Below are 21,044 nucleotides of genomic sequence, written 5' to 3'. Positions count from 1 at the left end.
CTCCTCTTACTCCTCCTCTCCTCCCTCTCCTCTTCCTCTCCTCCTCTTCATCCTCTTCCTCCCTCCATCCTCTCCTCCTCTCTTCCTCCTCTTCCTCCCTCCTCCTCCTCCTCTTCCTCCTCCTCCTCCTCTTCCTCCCTCCTCCTCCTCCTCTTCCTCCTCCTCTCCTCTTCCTCTCCTCTCCTCCTCCTCCTCTTCATCCTCTTCCTCCCTCCATCCTCCTCCTCCTCTCCCTCCTCTCCTCCTCTTCCTCCCTCCTCCTCCTCTCCAGCCACTGTTGACGTCCATGGCTCTGTCACCCGCATCATCACCGGTTGGTTTCCACGCTGTTCTGTCCTCCGGTCCAGTCATGTAGAGTCATTATGGCTCTTCTGACTCCCTCTGGATTCACATCCTGTCTCTGTCTCTGTCTCTGTCTGTCTCCTGCGCGTCTCCTCTTCTAGTTCTGCTGGACTTCATCACTATTTTACTTTCTGCTCTTTTGTTTTTGCGCTTTTCTTTCCTGAGGAGTTCCGTGCGTCCGAGCATCTCAATCTCCATCTCCATCTCTCTCCTCCAGCTGCTCCACCTGGACCCGCAGGTATTCAATCAGCCGCTCGCTCATCTGTCCTCGTCCTCTAATTGTCTCCTGGCAGCTGGAGACCTCCGGGGAAAAGGCTCCTATGAGTGCTCCTCCGCTGATCCGAGCGCCCAGCCCGCTGCCGTTCTCAGGAGGAGGAGGAGGATGTGATGGAGGAGGTGATGGAGGAGGAGGAGGAGGGGGAGGAGGAGGAGGAGGAGATGTGATCTCCTTCCAGCTCCAGATCGGTCTGAGCCGGGAGCCGGTGCTGCTGGACGCTGCAGAGCTCAGCCTCAGTCAGGTCCGGGAGGTGGCCTGCTCCATCGTGGACCAGAAGGTAACCAGAGAGGAGAAGTCCTCATCAGAGCCTCTAAACTACTCCTGCAACAAGTTATATATAATATTTAATATAAAGCTGTTAAACGTTTTTAAACCATAAAACTGACAAGTAAAATGAAAAAGTGTGACTTAAAGGGACTGTTTGTAAATTTCAGAAATGCTTGTTAACAGCGACACCTGTGGCCGTTAAGTCAACTAAAGTCAGCGTCCTGTTGCTGGCTTTACAAAAGTACCACAAAACTATCAAGAGTGACGCAAAACGACAAGACAAAGACTCGAAACGTCCCAAAAGAGATGCAAAACAACCACAAAGAGACTCAAAACAACCACATCGACTCAAAATGACTACAAAGAGACTCAAAACAACCACAGAGATAATCAAAAACTGTTTAAAAAACTCTCTTAACAACCACCAAGAGATGCAAAACAACCACAGACTCAAAATGACCACAAAATGACACAAAATGTCTACAAAGAGACGTAAAACAATTAGCAAGAGACTCAAAACTACTACAAAGAGATGCTAAACGACCACGAAGACTCAAAACAACGACGACTTGAGAGACTTGGTAACTGATGGGGTCCCTGCTATGAAAATGTTTGGTGACATTTTCCTACATGCAGGGACAGTCGGCTACATGCATGTGTGTGTGTGTGTGTGTGTAGGAATATTCAATACCATGCATGGATGATGTGCAGGGCCACAGGCGATACCGTCTACAGAAACAGTATCAGTCAATGATACAACATTAACCCTTTGTGACCCGCTGGACCTTCATGTGACCCAACTCCCCTCCAGTACGCCGGACGGTTAACCAGGCTGCTGTCTGAGGCGCTGAAACACAGGAAGTTATCTTAAATTCAACCAAATAATCCCAGAAACGAACCTCAGGAACTAAATGTTTGTTTGTGTTTCCATCTCAGGATTAGTTTGAATAACAACAACAACAACTGAGTCACCTTATTGTTGTTTTAAATATGCTGCTGGCGACCGTGTGATGTTTGACTGGAGGATGGATGGACACATGCTGTGTGGGTTGTTTTATTTGTTTGTTGTTATTCTGCTTTAGAACATAATTGTAATGAAATGAACAGACAGAACAGAGGGAACTATTGTTCTTCCTTATTTGATAGTTTTTTGATGTTGAGGAGATGTTTTCTTTCTAGAAATTGTTGCATTCGTGTCTCCACGATTTTCTTCTTACAGCATGAATAACATTAGCATAGTTAGCAACGCTACTGAACAGTAGCTATTGGATGCCTACAGTTGATTCCAGTTGACCCTTCGCCAAGTCCCGCCCCTCGAACGTAGACTGGCCAATCACAGCGCAGCATCGGCCGGCTCCATAGACTCAGATTTTCTCCATTTTCAGGCTGGTTTTGTGACTTTGGAGTTAGTCATGATTATACTGATAACTTGGAAAGGTTGGAAGGAGATATATGTTTCTAAAACGTTACCTTTCTGCAGAAAAAACCTGTGGAGCTAACATTAGCAGGGTATGTTAGCACATCATTAACTAGCATTAGCACCATGCTACGCCGAGCTATTGAAGGTAAACTGAATGTACACACATGCTGATGCTTTTATCCAAAGTGACTTAAAATAAGTGCATTCAACCAATGTGGGTACAACCCAAACAATTGCAAGAATCATGGAATTACATCAACTTCAAATCAAATAACACATCAGATATGCTGATCTACTTCAAGTGCTATATTTAGAGACAATAGGAGATAGAGATTGTTGTGTATTGACAGCCTAAGTTTGTCCTTTCTGAGATACCGTCACGCCCCTCTTCTTGTGTTGTCAATGTAATCAGTCCTGAGTTGAAGCTCACAGTAATACAGGCCCCAGTGCAACTCTCCCTGGTCTCGAGTCTTCTTTATTAATAGTTGTAATATGGAAGAGTATACAAAAGAGATTCTTTGTTTTATTTTATTTCGTGGGCCAAGGTGTCGTCTGAACAGATGAGTTTTCAGTCTGTGACAGAAGATGTGCAGATGTCAATGGGGAGTTTGTTCCACCATCGTACAGCCAGGACAGCAAACAATCATGACTGTTCTTCTTCAGGCTGTTCTTATGCATCATTCATAGCTATACCTGCGAAAAGTAATTCATACATATCCCACAAAATGAATTTGTATGTAATCCATGTGAATATAAAGAGCAACAAACGCCATGTAGGGAGGAGGAGGTCGGTGTGTCAAAAGACACCATATTCTCGCCCAGAAGACCGCTGTCTGGTGTGAAACCAGAAGTAAACGTTTATTTATTGGTAACGTAACTTTCGTACTTAAGTTACGCCACTTCAGTAGTTGTTTTAACCCAAACCACAATCTTTGCCTAAACCTAACAAAGTAGTTATGTTGCCTAAACCTAACCAAGTAGTTGTGTTGCCTAAACCTAACCAAGTAGTTGTGTTGCCTAAACCTAACTGAGTAGTTGTGTTTCCTAAACCTAACCAAGTAGTTATGTTGCCTAAACCTAACTAAGTTGTTTCCCGTGAAGATCGAAAACACGATACTTTCACCAGGAGACCAATTTTGGTGCCCCGTGTGAGGCCAGTAACTTCCGTACTTAAGTTACGCCACTTCAGTAGTTATTTTAACCCAAACCACAATCTTTGCCTAAACCTAACCAAGTAGTTGTGTTGCCTAAACCTAACCGAGTAGTTGTGTTGCCTAAACCTAACCAAGTAGTTATGTTGCCTAAACCTAACCAAGTAGTTGTGTTGCCTAAACCTAACTGAGTAGTTGTGTTTCCTAAACCTAACCAAGTAGTTATGTTGCCTAAACCTAACTAAGTTGTTTCCCGTGAAGATCGAAAACACGATACTTTCACCAGGAGACCAATTTTGGTGCCCCGTGTGAGGCCAGTAACTTCCGTACTTAAGTTACGCCACTTCAGTAGTTATTTTAACCCAAACCACAATCTTTGCCTAAACCTAACCAAGTAGTTGTGTTGCCTAAACCTAACCGAGTAGTTGTGTTGCCTAAACCTAACCAAGTAGTTATGTTGCCTAAACCTAAACAAGTAGTTGTGTTGCCTAAACCTAACCAAGTAGTTATGTTGCCTAAACCTAACCAAGTTGTTTCCCGTGAAGATGGAAGTTTACTTTGAAAGACTGTATGCATGTAGAAAGTGGAAACTGACACATGTTGCTGGACATTTGTAAGAAAACATACAAAAAAACGATGAATAACTTTTCACAAGACATCATAGAAACCGGTGTTTGAGGATACGTTGCTTTGTTGAGCGCTAGCCGGGTCTTTTTAGTCGTGAGAAGCTGATTGGCAGTAGCAGAGCGTAGTGGACGGTTTGACCATGTCCTGAATATAAGATGGGCCTGAGCCATTCATAGCAAAACCTACTATTCCTTATGTCAACGATGAATCCGGATCAAGTGCAAGCTGTGAGGTGAGAGGAACTTCCTCTAGTTAGATATTTAGATTCAGGATGTAACAGACAGCGTTGGAATCGATAGGAGACTTGAGACGTATTAAAGCACACAACACATCTCTAATGACTTGCAGTGTGTTTAGCAGCGTTTCCCTCCATGTGTACAGTATGTGAGCCTGGAAATCAGCGGTCTGCTCTGGTGTTAGTCAGTGTGGTGACTCACTCCGAGGCTCAGTCGCTTCTTGTTGGAAACACTAGATGAATTCTGCCTTTGTTCGCTCGCTCGCTCTGCAGGGGTTTGTCTGTTTTTCTGGCTTTTGCTTCATGAAACTGAAGCTGTTGCCAAGCGTTCACAATTAAACTGCACAGACAGTGTCAGTGTCCTTATGAATGTGATAGATGTCCTCACATACACCAGCAGAGCACAATCAGTGAGGAGTTTGTGAATGTGGGCTTGTTTTTTTTTCCCTCATGATGTTGTTATGAATGTGATTTCTCTCTCAACACCAAAATCTGACCACAATCTTTTTCTTCCATGTGACACATTGAACTCCTCACCATCAATATGCCTGGAAAGATTATTATTTATTCATTTACATGTTTCATAATTAATTTTTATTCAGGTTATTTTGGAGACATATTTGTCACTTAACTTCCATGCTTAAGTAACGCCACTTCCGTAGTTATTTTAATATAAACGTTGACTTATTTGTTACGTAACCTCCGTACTTAAGTAACGCCACATCCGTAGTTATTTAAACCCAAACGTTGACTTATTTGTTATGTAACTTCCGTAGTTATTTTAACATAAATGTTTACATATTTTTTCAGTTTATTTTGTTTGTATAAAGATTTAATGGGCTCATTTTATTGTGATGTACATTGGAATATATTCAAGAGTAAATGTACTTAACTTACGGTACTGCAGGATTCAGGATCGGGATGCATCCTGATGGTTTGGACTGTGGCAGGATTTGGACCTAATGGGGAGACCTAGTTTATTTCAAAATAAACTAGGTTTAGGAAAAGATCGTGGTTTGGGTTAACATAACTAAGGAAGTCACGTAATTTAAGTACGTAAATTAAGGGACAAAACCCACTTAATTAGTTTAAGAAAATATTGTAGTTTGGGTTAAAATAACACTGAAAGTAGTGTAACTTAAGTACGTCAGTTATGTGACAAATAACTCAACGTTGACTTCTGGCCTCACACGGGGCACCAACATCGGTCTCCTGGTGAACGTCTGGTGTTTTTTGACCCACCCATCCACCCCGACCTCCTCCCTACGCTGCGTTTGTGGCTCTTTATACTTCCTGGTCCACGATTAGATTAAATACGTGTTGATTTTGTGGGATATATAAGATTTACAGTGCATTTCTTTTTTTGTAGTTAACCTATAGCTACGAACGGTGTATGAAAACAACCGGGACTGGAACAGGTTTAAGATGGGATTTATTTCTTCCTGTTGTGGACAGAGGTCCTGATTGTTTGGTTCTTTTCTCCGTCCAGAACCTGAGGAACATAAAACCAGCATTTCCAGATTTAATCGCTCTGGAGAACAAATTAGAAATTGGTGGGAAACAGCTGCTGAGTGTGAATTAAAGATTTAAAAAGAGGCATATTCTTACACATTACAGTGTGGACATTTCATACCCACACATCCACAGTGTGTGACGTGTCCATTATCTCTGCTCAGATTCACTAATCGTCTCATTTCAGGTGAAAATCACCTCATTTCCCCACAGTGAGACTTTTACACCTGAACGCAACACACACACACTTTTACCTGAAACCTGAGAGTCAGGACGCTAACGGCGTGACACTGTGCGACACACACACACACACACACACATGGGTTGTTGATTAAAGTGTTTATTAGCAGCTTATTGTGTATATTTTAGAGGAATATAAAGTGCAGCAGGTCACCGTGACACCTGCTCACACACACACACACACACACACACACTTGTGAACCGGTGTGACATCGCTCGCGACATGCAACGCTTAACACTTCAAATAGCACAAAATTAACTGATTAACAAGAGGTGTGTGTGTGAACAGGTGTGTGTTATAAATGTTTTTTTTATAAATCTTTTTAAAGGTTTTCAGAAACTTTAACTGTTTCTCTGATTTCAAAAATAATAATCAAAGTTTCACTTCCTCTAAATGTTTGACTCTTTACTGCAGCTGCACCGATACCGGATCGGATATCGGTGACAACAGGGCCGATCTATCGAATCAAACTTTACGTTTATATACCATATACATTATATACTGGATGAATTTTAATTCCTGTTTAAGTCCCTTGACCTCTGACCTCCAGATCAGTGAATGTAAATGGGTTCTATGGGTACCCACGAGTCTCCCCTTTACAGACATGCCCACTTTATGATAATCACATGCAGTTTGGGGCAAGTCATAGTCAAGTCAGCACACTGACACACTGACAGCTGTTGTTGCCTGTTGGGCTGCAGTTTGCCATGTTCTGATTGGAGCATATTGTTTTATGCTAAATGCAGTACCTGTGAGGGTTTCTGGACAATATCTGTCATTGATTTGTGTTGGTAATTGATTTACAATAATAAATATATACATACATTTGCATAAAGCAGCATATTTGTCCACTCCCATGTTGATAAGAGTAATAAATACTCAAGGTGCATTTAGATGAAAAAATGTGTGATTAATTTGCAATTAATAGTGATTAAATATTTTAATCGATTAACAGCAGTAGTTTAAACCAAACCAAACGGGTTAAAGTGTGAAAGCACCCTCAGAATAATCCACATTTTCATCTAAAGACTAAAGATTAAATATATAGAGAGAAACCTCAGTGAGAGAATATACAGGACAGTTCAGCTCTCTCGAGGTAAAGAAGGACTTTTGTTCCCAGTGAATGACCTAAAACGTGTCGCTGAACATCCCTGTTTCCTCACACACACACACACACACACACACACACACACACACACACACGCACATCTGCCACTCTGTAACAGTAATAATAAAGCTGTGTGCTGTGTTTCTGTCGGTAGCGGCGGTTTCTCCTTGTTGCCTGGCAACTGATGATGATTGCGGCTGTGAAGTGTCCTTCTGAGGGCCATTATGAGACACACACACACGCACACATACACACACACACACACACACACAGAATGAAGCAGAACAGATGTGTGTGTGTGTGTGTCATTGTTCTCTCTCTTTCATCTCCTCACTTTTTTTCCATTCATGTCTCTTTATTCGTCTTTCTCTCCTTCTTTCACCTCTTCATCTTGTTCCTTCTCTTCTTTCCCTAAAATCTGTTGATATTTTATATTTTAAAAACACATCAGTGAGCCACACCGACTACCTTTACATGCATTAAATATACCATCGGCAGTTCGTAAAATAGACCCGATGGTCAGAATGAAATCAGTTTGTATGTAATCCACGAAATCGTGAACCAGGAAGTATAAAGAGCTGCAACGCAGCGTAGCGAGGAGGTCAGGGTGGATGGGTGGCTCAGAAAACACCAGACTTTCACCAGGGGACCAATATTGGTGCCCCGTGTGAGGCCAGTAACTTCCGTACTTAAGTTACGCCAGTTCCGGTATTATTTTAACCCAAACCACCATCTTTATCTAAACCTAGTTTATTTTGAAAAGACTGTATGTTTGTAACGAGTGGATATTGACATGTGTTGCTGGACTAAGTCGTTTTTGTCACGTAACTTACGTACTTAAGTTACGCCACTTCCGGAGTTATTTTAACTTTGTTTTGTTTTTTTGCTCTCACGGAGTTAGCGTTGGAGTGTGAGTTGTGGTGGCAGCTGGTCAATTGTTGGCGTTAGCGGACTCCATTTCTAAACCGATGGTTGCACACTGTTAGCGGAGCTGAAAATAAAAGCACTCGCGAGCGTGCATGATGTCACATCCGTTGGATTTTCCTGGAAAATCTTCACATTAAAAGCGGTCTACAGGCTGATTGAGGAAACCCACAAAGTCGTGGAAGGTCTCAAAAAAAAATAAAAATCTGAGATTTAGAGAATAAAGTCATAATATTACGAGAATAAAGTCATATTATAAAGTAGTAATTTTACGTGTTATTTTCTTTTTTTCTCGTAAAGTTATGACTTTATTCTGTAAATCTCAGATTTTTCCCTCAATCTGACCCTAATATTCCGTAGTTCATTGTCTCTTTGGCCCTCACTGCATTAGACTTATATACTATATACTTAGACTATAAACTGTGTTACCTTCATCACAATGATCAAATGTTTTGCTGGATATTATAACACCAGACAGATTTTTTTTTTTTTTTTTTGCCTAAAATGTCTCTTTTGATAGTAAATGTTGCTGACTCCTGGTTTAAAGGGTGGAAACACGATGAAGAGCACAAACAAAACACTGCTTTTTATACTTGGTCAAAAGCTGGGAAGCGCTGGTTAAATGTTTAATTAAGTAAATATACTGCAGTACAAGTAGAAGTATCTCGTTCAGTGTCATGTTAATACTTTATTAAGAACACATAGAGTACACATCTTTGCCTCATACGCACACATCTATATTTGTTTATGTACGCACATTTAAACAGATATAACTGTATCTGCTGCTGTCACTAAATTATGATGACACACACCTTTATAAACAGCATTATGCAGCATGTCCTGTCGTCATGGCGACAGCCCCTTCTCATCCCCATTAGGTGTTCTCAGTGAGGGACCGGTACGTCGTCTCCTGTTTGGAGGATTCTCATGTTGATTTGGTTTATTTTTGTGTCTTTCAATACGTTTCGTGAAGTCAGAGATCCTCTTGAAGTGGTCACGATGAACGTTTTCTGCTCTTACACTCAGTCACTGATGCTAGAGATATATATTATTATATATAAAGAGTGTTTCTAAGGTCTGTTTTACACATTAAAACCTACAGTGCAGCTGCACTGGATTCAATACAGGCAGTTAGGAGAAGCACAGGTGGAGGTAATGACATTAACGAAGGCTCAGATCCAACAAACAGCAGCAGGGACCTGGAGCTGGCTCGTCGTTAGTGTTATTGATTACACCTGGTGCTCCTCCTGCAGCGGGGAAAAGGTCTGTTAGTTCCCGTCTTTCACGTGATGCCTTCAGATGTTCAGCGTGTTCACCAGAAGAGTCCATATGAACGCCCCTCCCCCCTCATGTCGTATTCATGACCTCGTAAGTGGAAAGTTTCTGAGTTCACGAGTTGTGACGTGTTTGTTGGCGTTGTCAGAGATGGCGGAGGCCGTGGGAGTTCATTTTTCGGTGCATAATAAGTTGTAATATATTGTAATATTAGTCGTATCTTCGTAATTTTATAATATATCTGAGGAAAATGTTGATATTCCGAACGGCCTCATTATGTCTTTGTATTACCTCCTGTAAATATGCTGCTTTATGCAAAATGTATGTATACATTTATTATTGTAAATCAATGAACAACACAAAACAATGACAGATATTGTCCAGAAACCCTCACAGGTACTGCATTTAGCATAAAACAATATGCTCCAATCATAACATGGCAAAAATGTACAATAAAAACATGAAAAAATACTATTAGAAATATGAAAAATATCTGTTTAAGAATAAATAAATAAAATCTTACTTCACGCTCTTATTTGTTTTTGAGACATTTACTGAGCAACAAGTCGACCCGTTGAGATCTAAAAAAAAAAAACAGTCAGCTGAGCTTCAGCTCCAAGACTTCAATACCCACAATGCCTTGCAGGGGCGGTCAGGGAGCTATAGTTTAATAATAATATATGCTAAAGTACATTGAGTACAGAAAGTATTGAACTGAGTTGAACTGAGTTGAACAGAGAGAGAGAGAGATAGAGAGAGAAAAGGAGGAGAGGAATCAGCCTTGAGTTCCTGCTGCCATGACAACAAGACTAGCACTGCTGCCATAGCGACAGCACACACACACACACACACACACACACACACATACATAAAGATGTATCTATGAAGTGTATTGTTGTTGAGGATCTTATTGAGAGGCAGAGAGAGACGGAGAGGTGAAGGCTGAATGAGTGAGAACATGAAAAGTGAAGAGTCTCCTCTTCATCATGTTCCGCAGCATTTTATGCTTCCTCCTCTTCCTCCTCCTCTTCCTCTTCCTCCTCTCCCTCCTCTTCCTCCTATTATTTCTTAAATCTTTTTCTTCTTCTCTTTTCTCTCACAAACCACCATGTTATACTTATTGAACAAACTAACTAACATCGTGTTAATCAGCGACCTTTAGTGATCTTTAGTCGATGTATGTTTGAGCGTTTGGAGACGGAGCCAGGCTAGCAGTTTCCCCCTGTTTCCAGTCTTTATGCTAAGCTAGGCTAACCGCGTCTAATGCTGTGTCTCAATGCACTCTCTTCCTTCCTTAGACTCGTTATTTTTTAATGCATAAGTGCGTTCACACTGACCAGTTCTCTCAGTTCTCAATCGTGGATACGTAGCAGAAGGGAAGGGACCACCAAACTTGTGGCAGAGATGATATTATCATTATTAGTAATTATTATTTATTTATTTATTTATTTATTTATTTATTTATTCATTCATTTATTTATCATTATTATTAATAGCAGTAGTAGTAGTATTTATTTTACTTTTTATTTATTTGTTTATTCATTAGTAGTAGTAATAGTAGTAGTAGTAGTATTTTATACTTTTTATTTATTTATTTATTCATTATTATTATTATTATTATTATTATTATTATTTATTTTCTTAACTTTCTATTTATTTATTTATTCATTATTAATAGTAGTAGTATTTTTTAATGTTCTATTTATTTATTTATTAATAGTAGTAGTATTTTTTTAACTTATTTATTTATTTATTTATTTATTATTAAAAGTAGAAGTATTCTTTAACATTTTATTTATTTATTTATTATTATTAGGAGTAGTATTTTGTTTTATTGTTTTTATAATTTGTTAATAAATATATCTGGAGGTCAGAGGTCAAGGGACCCTTTTGAAAATAGCCATGACAGTTTTTCCTCGCCAAAATGTAGCGTAAGTTTGAAGCGTTATTTAACCTCCTTCACGACAAGCTAGTCTGACATGGTTGGTACTGATGGATTCATCAGGTTTTGTAGTTTCAGACGATACTAGTATCTTCACTCTAACTTTAAAACTAAGCCCACTATTGTAGCAGGCGTTTATGCGTTTAAGAAATTAGTGGCGTATAATCAACATGTCCAAAACTGTCATAGTTTTGTCGTTTCATCCAGCTTCAACAGAAATGATATTTCTAGTTGTATATTTGTGAGATGATGTCTTTTATGTCTAAAATGTAATAAATCCTGAGAATATAATGAATTGCCAGATCGTGTAATACGACTGTCAGACTATTATTGAATTAATTTGATTGGATCGTGGCAGTCTGGAGCCGTCAGTTAATTAATTACCTGAACGTGGCGGTTCGGTTCATCTCTGACAGAGTTCATCTCTCCGTTAAATTATTAATTTATTCTGTCCATCAGCTGCTGATGATGATGATAATGTGAATCATTTATTCATCGTCTGATGGAGATCAAACATTTCTCTCTCATTTAGATTTATTGGCATGACAACTGAATGTAGTTGAAGTGTTTCTCCTGTAGATAACCTGTCCTCCGTTGTCTCCGTTAGATCCCGGAGTGTGTCTTCTACGGGATGTACGAGAAGATCCTGCTGTTCCGTCATGACCAGACGTCGGACAACGTGCTGCAGCTGCTGCGCTCGGCGTCCCAGATCCAGGAGGGCGACCTGGTGGAGGCCGTGCTGTCAGGTGAGAGAGGTGACATCACAGCTGGATGTCTGTATTTAAAGGTAAAGTGACAACTGATATTTACTGTGTGTTAAAAAAAAAAACAGGCAAAAAAACCACAAATAATTTCATATAAAAAGTCCTAAAACATGTTTAAGAAACGTCTCACGGGATGAATGAATCTAACGATATGAGCCTCCTGTAGCCGAACCTCTCTGAATATTAAAGGTGAATAAATATGAAGTCAAAGCAGCGTCAGACTGAAAGTGAAGCGGTGTTTGTGTTGTGTTTTGGTCGGAGCCGTAGGGAGTCGAGTATTTGACTCGGTGAAGGTGTCAAACGTCGCCTCGCTGGATGAATGAGTGAGTGTGAAGACGTCGCCGTCACCTCCCGGTGATGCTCTCTTTAACACTCACTCACTATTTAAACCATCATCACTGTTTTCTATTTAATATTCTGTCTGATCCAGTTTTCTTTCTACTTTAACAATATTCTGTTTATTTATTATTGTGAATAAATCCAACGAAAACCAAAAATGAATTCAAATCACAGCATCAGAAACCGACTCTGATCTTTTACTGAAGTAAAAATAGTAGTACTAGTAGCGGCTCAGTTTTAAAGCTAGAGTGAAAATCCTGGTATCATATGAAACTATAAAACCTAAAGAATCCATCGGTACCAACCATGTCATACTAGCTTGTCATGAAAGAGGTTAAATAACGCTCCAAACTTGCGCCAAATTTTGGCGAGGAAAAACGTTCAACCTCCAGGTGTGTCAATGTGTGAGGGGGTTTTGTCTGAAAAAAGTCCCAAAAAAAGTCAGAAAAAAAGTCCCAAAAAAAATCCAAGAAAAAAGCCTGAAAAATGGCCCAAAATGGTAAAAAAAAAATTACGAAATAGAAGTCCCAAAAATGTCTGAAAAAAGTCTGAAAAAAAGTCTGAAAAATGTCGGAAATTGTCAAAGAAAAGTTCAAAAAACTTAAAAAAGAAAGTCCAAAAAAAGTCAGAAAAAAGTTTGAAAACGTTTAGAAATTGTCCAAACAAAATCCAGAAAATGTCCAAAGAAAGGTAGAAGAAAAGTCCGATACTGGTATCATAATAAACTATAAAACCTGATGAATCCATCGGTACCAACCATGTCAGACTAGCTGGTCATGAAGGAGGTTAAATAACGCTACAAAGTTACACTAAATGTTGGTCAGAGATAAACTGTCATGTCCATTTTCAAAGGGGTCCCTTGACCTCTGACCTCCAGATCAGTGAATGTAAATGGGTTCTATGGGTACCCACGAGTCTCCCCTTTACAGACATGCCCACTTTATGATAATCACATGCAGTTTGCATTAAATACTTGACAAATCTCCCTTTAAGGGACACTTAGAACAGATAAAAAAGTGTGATTAATTGCGATTAAATATTTTAATCAATTGACTTCTTTATACACTTTAGCTTCTGGAGTTTAAGTCCTTATCTGATCTTCACTTATAATAATACATCATATACATCTGAATCTATAAAGTAACTAAAGCTGTTAGATAAATGTAGTGGAGTAAAAGGTACAATAATTCTCTCGGATTAGAAGCAGGAAGCTGCATGAAATGGAAATATTCAAAATTATATGTAAGTACAGAACTTGAGTAAACGTACTTAGATGTTCACAAAGAAGATGTTTGCTTTGCTGTTTTGGTCACAACAAATATAGAAAGAGAAAAGAAAAAAAAACACAAGTACTGCAAAAGTCAAGATTAATAAATATAAAATAGAAATATACAATAAGAAATGTGTCAAATATATTTAGGAAATATTGACTAAATAATGTGTAATTGTTCAAAGTAGGAAAATATGTGCAGTGTGCATAAAAACAGTAACCTAAGATCTGCAAAAAGAAGAGGATTCTGGGTAAAACGAGTCCCTCTCCTGATCAACAGCTGGAAGAATCCAGATGTGAATAATAAAGATTATAATAACAGTATTAATAAATAACGATCTGATGTCTGTTGACTCGTCTGTCTGTCTGGCTGCCGTCCAGCTCAGGACTCAGGTGTTCACGCTACGCTAACGGCCCCACAGCTGCTGCTTCCTGTCACCACCACATTTGCATAAAGCTGTTTGTTTTAATGAATGTTTGTATTTGTCTCTGTGTGAATGCAACTTCTTTCCAGCTGTATTTCTAGTGTGAGTTCCTCTATTTAAAGGATAATTCTGGTTTATTCTGCCCTGTTCTTTAGGAGGTCCAGGGGGTCTTTAGGGGGAGACAGCAGGTCAACAGTAGACGTCTCATAGATGTGGTGTACATCATCTGAAAGCTGGGAACCTGAAGGTTAATTTGAGATGCTGCTCATGTCTTTGTCATGTTCTAGTCATTAATCAGAAAACAGAAATAAACACGATTGTTGCAGCAATTGTTGGGTTGATTAGATTTGGGTTTTCTTTTTATTAAATTTAACCATTTTTTTTTTACCAGTGGAGAATTGATGATCAATAAACCCTCCAAAATACCACATTAAGACACCAAGACCTTGAGGAACACCAGAGAAAAAGACATGCTGTGATTTGGGATCAAAAACTTTTTGAGATTTCTGCAAGAATTTGCTTTTTTTTGTGGCAATTGGATGGCGAGCAGAAACCCCCTTATTGTCAATGTAGCTAGGAAAGCCATCCATCCTCTGAATGCTCTAGGTCTCTAGTTTGATCCATCCATCCTCTGAATGCTCTAGGTCTCTAGTTTGATCCATCCATCCTCTGAATGCTCTAGGTCTCTAGTTTGATCCATCCATCCTCTGAATGCTCTAGGTCTCTAGTTTGATCCATCCATCCTCTGAATGCTCTAGGTCTCTAGTTTGTGGCTGTAAAGTTTCATGAGGCTGTGATTATCCTAGAGGTCACCACAGGTCATGTTATACAGGGAGGCCAAGTTCAAAGCCACCAGACTCTATTCACAAAAACAGCTATTTTACGTCACAGACCACTTCCTTCTTTACGCTCCTCTTACATGATGTCCTATCCTTTACCCCTTCACCCTCCTCCTTCTTCCTCCCTATCCTCCTCTTCATCCCCCCCGTCCTCCTCCTCCTCTACCTTTCCTCCTCCTCCTCCTCCTCTACCTTTCCTCCTCCTCCTCCTCCTCTGTCAGGATGCTGACACTTGGTTTAAACACTTTTGTTAACAGCTCTCTGTCAGTCGCGGCGACAGCTCCAAGTGTGGAGGAAACAAACAGGAAATTGACTTAGTGCAGTGTAACAGGGAGCTCCAGCCAAGAGAGCTGATTGGTCACAACGACCCTCCTGATAATTCCTCAAACACCCGACAGACAGACAGACCTTTATTGGCTGTGATTTTAACCAGAGAGCTGGTTAATAAACTCTGCTGTTTCCTCCTGTTTCTTTTTAATCAGCTAACACGTTGATTAAAGTTGTTTACAATCCACAATAAACCCCGAGGATGATGGGATATTACCTCTCCACTCTACTTTCCTCATGATCTATTGGTTTCATTAAAGTTTGTTATGAAGACAAACACTAAAATTCAATAGTAGACAAATAAAAAAATAATTTAAACAAAATTAACAGAACAAATCAAAAATGGTGACGTTGGTGGCGTTGGTGACATTGGTGACGTTGGTGACATTGGTGACGTTGGTGAAGTTGGTGAAGTTGGTGACGTTGGTGAAGTTGGTGACGTTGGTGACATTGGTGACGTTGGTGACGTTGGTGACGTTGGTGACATTGGTGACGTTGGTGAAGTTGGTGACGTTGGTGACATTGGTGACGTTGGTGAAGTTGGTGAAGTTGGTGACGTTGGTGACGTTGGTGACGTTGGTGACGTTGGTGACGTTGGTGACGATGGTGACGTTGGTGACGTTGGTGACGTTGGTAACGATGGTGACGTTGGTGACATTGGTGACGTTGGTGACGTTGGTGACGTTGGTGAAGTGAAGTTGGTGAAGTTGATGACGTTGATGACGTTGGTGACGTTGGTGACGTTGGTGATGTTGGTGACGTTGGCGATGTTGCTGAAGTTGCTGATGTTTTTGACGTGTTTTCAGTACCTGCGTGCATTTGACTTAGTTTACATAGTTATTTTAAGCTCAACCATGATATTTTTCCTCAACCTAACTAAGGTTTTGTTTCCTAGACCTAACTGTGACTGTTTCACGGTAACGACGTGGTGTTAAATGACACACGAAAAGCCTAAAATATGTTATCATGACACAACGAATGTCTTTAAAATGCCGTACTATTTATACACCTTTCCGTGAGATCAGGTTGGATTTATCATAATTAAAGTTTAGTCTACTGTTGTACATATAGTTACTGAGTTAAACAGCTAAAACGCTGATGTTGCTGCCGTTGCACCGCCGCTGGTTTACAGTTTCTCCTCCCGCAGTGTTTGTTTTGTGGTTGTGGGTTAACGAGCCGCCAGCGAGCGCTCCTTAACGCATTTAATTCCATCACAGAGAACACACACACACATAAACACTGGCATTTATATTCAGACAAGGACTACCTAGGAAACCCTCACACACACACACACACTGACACACAAGTCATTTTCTGAAGCATATAATAACAGTTTGGGAGCTTGTTCAGACTTCCAAACGTATGTTGGCCCTCCAAACAAAAGGCATAAACAATAATTTGAATAAATGGAGGTAATTTCCTGCAGCAGAATGTCTAATCAGAGCGGCATTCTGCTGGAGGACCACAGCTCAGGGCGACTGTGTGAGTGTGTGTGTGTGTGTGTGTGTGTGGAGGAAAAAGGCGAGAGAGATCTCAGAAATACATGCAGAGAGAGACATAGAGAGAAAAAACCATATCCCAAACTACCCATCATGCCTTGCCAAGCCTGCTGGCCAACCACACAAACACTGGGTCCATCTGCGCCCGCTGAGAGCCTCTCATACCTCCAAAACATTTACAAAATACCCGCTAACAACCCATTCATTACTCTTTGTCTCTGTGGTTCTGTTTATCTCCCTCTTCTCTTCCCTCTCTCTCCATCTCTGGATGGTTAAAGACGACTCTGGTCAACATGTTTCACACTCAAACCAACAGTGAATATCTACTAACTAACATCCTGATATCTCTTCTTCCATTAAAACACATTAGTGAGCATCATTGTTGTTCCTTCATCAACATTGTTGGCGTTGGTGGCGTTGGTGATGCACGTCTTTGGTTTTGAACAGTAATTCGCCGCAATATTTAACGTTAGCTAACCTTTTTTATTCAAGGCTATTATAAGTTCTTTAGGTGCGCTAACATGTTGTGGAGATTAACCACACCAATTAAACGCCATCAAGTGGTATTCATGTAACAATAGTTTAAAGTCATTTTGGCATGGTCCAATTTACGGGCTGAAGCGTCCAATGCGGCGCCTACGTATATATGTCTATATGCCTGCTGCCACTGATACTCACTAAAGCACCACATGTGGATTAATCCATCACAGAATAAACTAAGATGTTGCATCAGAACTAATATCTAAAAATGTAAACAATACTCAGCTGATGAGCTCTGTAGTCACAAACAAACTAAATGCTGCATCTAAAAACCCACCACGTCTGCCTCCAACTTAAATTATGATAAACTGTCAGCTGTCACCAAATTATAATTTAAAACTGAAACTAAAAAAACAGATGCTCGTGAATCAGGAGAGTATTGATCCCCAACTGCTGCTCAGCTCATTAAACCAGCACAGAGCGTGAGCGGTCTGACTGTAAACCAGATGTTTTCTACTTCCTGTCATTAAAACCAAAATGTGACTCAACGTCCATCAGTCTGGAGGACTTTATATTTCTCTTTATTACCGTCTTAACTTGGAGGAACAGTTTGATTAGTAAAACTGAGATATCTGCGGTCGGTTGTTGGCGTTGCGGGTTCCTCGGCGGGACGTCTCGCTGCTGCCAGAGTCCGACTGAGTCTTTGTGAAAACAGCTGGAGGATGTTTGGGCTCAGATGGTCGTCATGGCCGCCGGCCCGGTCGCCTCAACATCAGCAGCTGCTCCGCTTTTTGGAATTGTTTTGGAAAACGTGGAACAGAAGATATAATAATAATAAATCATATTATACTTCAGAGTTTACAACACGGGACTGTTGTTTAGCTGGACACTTTTGTTTTGTTTTTAATGTTGTAAAAGTTATGAGGTGGAAATATCTCATCATTTTTTATAGAATATTGAATGAATTTCAAAACAGAACATTTACTGTCTTCTCTTTCTCTGGTGTTTCTGATAATATTTTAGTAAAAATACAAAAAAAATCTATGTCAGTTTTAGTGTACGTTATATTTAAAATATTTTCACCGCTTTACTTTGCCGTCAGACGGCTCTCTCTGACGGGGAACTGAAGCTGTTATATCGCTCTCTTCAAAGCCACCAGACTCCATTCACAAAAACAGTAATTTGTCTACCGTTGCATCGATCGGTTAGTTTGTTTGTGTTATTGTGTATATACTGTATATATAGTATCACTGTGTATGACACTTCAACTCCTTTCACTACTTACACCTCAGGTGATGCTTGCATCGGACACCAGCATCTTTCAGTTTGTACATTTTAACTGACGTTTCAACTCCTTTCAGTGACATTTCCTGTCGTCTAAGTATTTCGACTTTAACTCCCAGTTCAACTCCTTTCACTTGTTACACATTGACTGACATTTCCTGTCGTCTAAGAATTTTTGACATTTCAACTCATTTCTGTTCCTACGCTTCACGCTTACATTTCAACTGACTTCACTTCCTTTTGAGCCTTTTTCTTCAATTGATACCACAACTCCTTTCGGTGCTTATACAGCCCAACTGAAACTCTAAGTTAATTCAACACTTTTAACTGCCACTTCAACTCCTTTCAGTGACTACATTTCATGCTTTTGAGCCTTTTTCTTCAGTTTGTACCTCAACTCCTTTCGGTGCTTATACATCCCAACTGAAACTACAAGTTAATTCAACACTTTTAACTGCCACTTCAACTCCTTTCAGTGCCTCAACTTCATAGAACAAATGCATTTCAAAAGCTCAGAATATTCAACATTCTTAGACTTTTAATCGGTTTTAAATATTTCAGTTGATTAAATAAGTTATATTTTGGTTCATCTCCTGGAGACCTTCCTGACAGGAATAACTGGTTCTCTGGTCGGTGAACTCACTCGTATCCTGATGTGTGTTGTTTTGTTGTTTGGTTTTGTGCAGCTTCGGCCACCGTGGAGGACTTCCAGATCCGTCCTCACTGCCTGTTCGTTCACTCGTACCGAGCTCCGGCCTTCTGCGACCACTGTGGGGAGATGCTGTGGGGACTCGTACGACAGGGACTCAAATGTGAAGGCTGTGGTCTGAACTATCACAAGCGTTGTGCCTTTAAGATCCCCAACAACTGCAGCGGCGTGAGGCGGCGGCGCTCGTCCGCTGTCTCGCTGACGGGCGGGCTGGCGAACCTGGGTGGGCTGGTGAACCTGGGTCGCCCGCTCTCTGCTGAGCCCTCGCCACCCCTTTACACCGACGATGCTTTACTGGTCAGTAGATAGATATATACATCCTCAACATGTCTCAACATCCTCAACATGACTCAACATCCTCACTTTCTTTCTTTCGTTTGTTCCGTCTCATTGTCCAGTCTCCCGTCAGTCCCAGCATGGAGGTAAGTCCTTCACCTACTTCAGTAAATCTACTGTTTTGGTTGAATAACACTGGCGGTGGACTGGTGTCCTGATCTCTGTCCGTCCTCGCAGCAGAAGAACCAGTTGGACTACTTCCCCGGTCGAGAGCGCCGCTTCAGCTCCCAGTCGTACGGCGGCCGTCCCATCGAACTGGACAAGATCTTACTGTCCAAGGTCAAAGTTCCTCACACCTTCCTGATCCACTCGTACACCCGACCCACCGTCTGCCAACACTGCAAGAAACTGCTGAAGGGCCTCTTCAGACAGGGCCTGCAGTGTAAAGGTGGGCCTCTTTAAATACTTTTATACATTATTACAACTATAAAGTCTCTTCAGACAGGGTCTGCAGTATAAAGGTGGGCTGAAATGAAAAATAAATGCAAAAATAAACAAATAATAAAAAATAAATGCATGAATATATAAATAAGAAAGACATGCAAAAATTAATAAATGTAAAAATTAATAAAAAAATAAAAGGGAAAATTAAACAGAAGACTAAATAAATAAGGGAAGTAATACAAAGTTCAAAAAAATAAAGAAGCAAATTAAAAAAAGAAATCAATTCATTTAATATTTTATCAATTAATTAATGACTACATTTATTTTTAATATTATTGTTACTACATTTATAGACATATTTATTTATCGAGTAATTTATTTAGTTATTTAAAATTTTGTCATGTTCTGTCCTTCATAATCCTGCACAGAAACCTTAAGTAAAATCCAAGAATTTATGCAACTTTATTGTATTATAACGCATTACCTGATTTCTATTAATGTAATTGAATTTTTTTTGTTAATAATTTCCAATGCATATCTATACATTTATTAATATTGTATTGTCTTTATCTTCTATTAATGTCTTTGCACTCACTGTAGCCAAAGTTGTATTATTTTGTTATTTAAAAGTATATAAATAAGAATAAAAACAATCAATATTTCCTGAATGAAACTGGCCGGACTTTGGAGAATTAGATGATCTCATCGTTAAAAGTTCATCCTTCCTGTTGGTATAAAAACCAGCTCTATTTCCTGTTTATTGGTGAATAAACGGACGTTTTGACCAACATCAGTATTAAATGTTGTTGTGTAACCTGCTGGGATCTGATGGCTGCTCTCTCCTTGTTTCTCCCTCAGATTGTAAATTCAACTGTCATAAACGATGTGCTCCTAAAGTGCCAAACAACTGCCTGGGAGAAGTCTCCAGAAATGGAGGCAAGTTTCAACACAAACACACCTGATTGTTCTTATAAAACACAACCTCAACGTAAACCTACGATAAACGAGTATTCTGAGTCGTCACAGTGACGGTCTACAACGTTTGGTCCTCACAACGATAGAAACTA

General features: G+C 40.0%; 1 protein-coding gene across 1 annotated transcript in view; it reads left to right on the top strand.

Annotated features, from left to right (window-relative positions):
• Positions 1-345: 345 nt before the first annotated feature.
• The window catches only part of prkd1 (protein kinase D1), a 38,066-nt gene continuing 17,367 nt past the window's right edge, over positions 346-21,044 (top strand). The window contains exons 1-6 of the mRNA XM_074660916.1: positions 346-896; positions 11,929-12,067; positions 19,235-19,554; positions 19,656-19,679; positions 19,771-19,981; positions 20,836-20,913. Of these exons, the coding sequence (XP_074517017.1) occupies positions 663-896; positions 11,929-12,067; positions 19,235-19,554; positions 19,656-19,679; positions 19,771-19,981; positions 20,836-20,913 (1,006 nt within the window). The 5' untranslated portion in view covers positions 346-662. The remainder of the gene's footprint in view (positions 897-11,928; positions 12,068-19,234; positions 19,555-19,655; positions 19,680-19,770; positions 19,982-20,835; positions 20,914-21,044) is intronic.

The sequence above is a fragment of the Sebastes fasciatus genome, chromosome 15 (genome assembly GCF_043250625.1).
Source record: "Sebastes fasciatus isolate fSebFas1 chromosome 15, fSebFas1.pri, whole genome shotgun sequence".
In the NCBI taxonomy this organism is placed as follows: domain Eukaryota; kingdom Metazoa; phylum Chordata; class Actinopteri; order Perciformes; family Sebastidae; genus Sebastes; species Sebastes fasciatus.
This window is presented reverse-complemented; position numbering and strand designations above follow the sequence as displayed.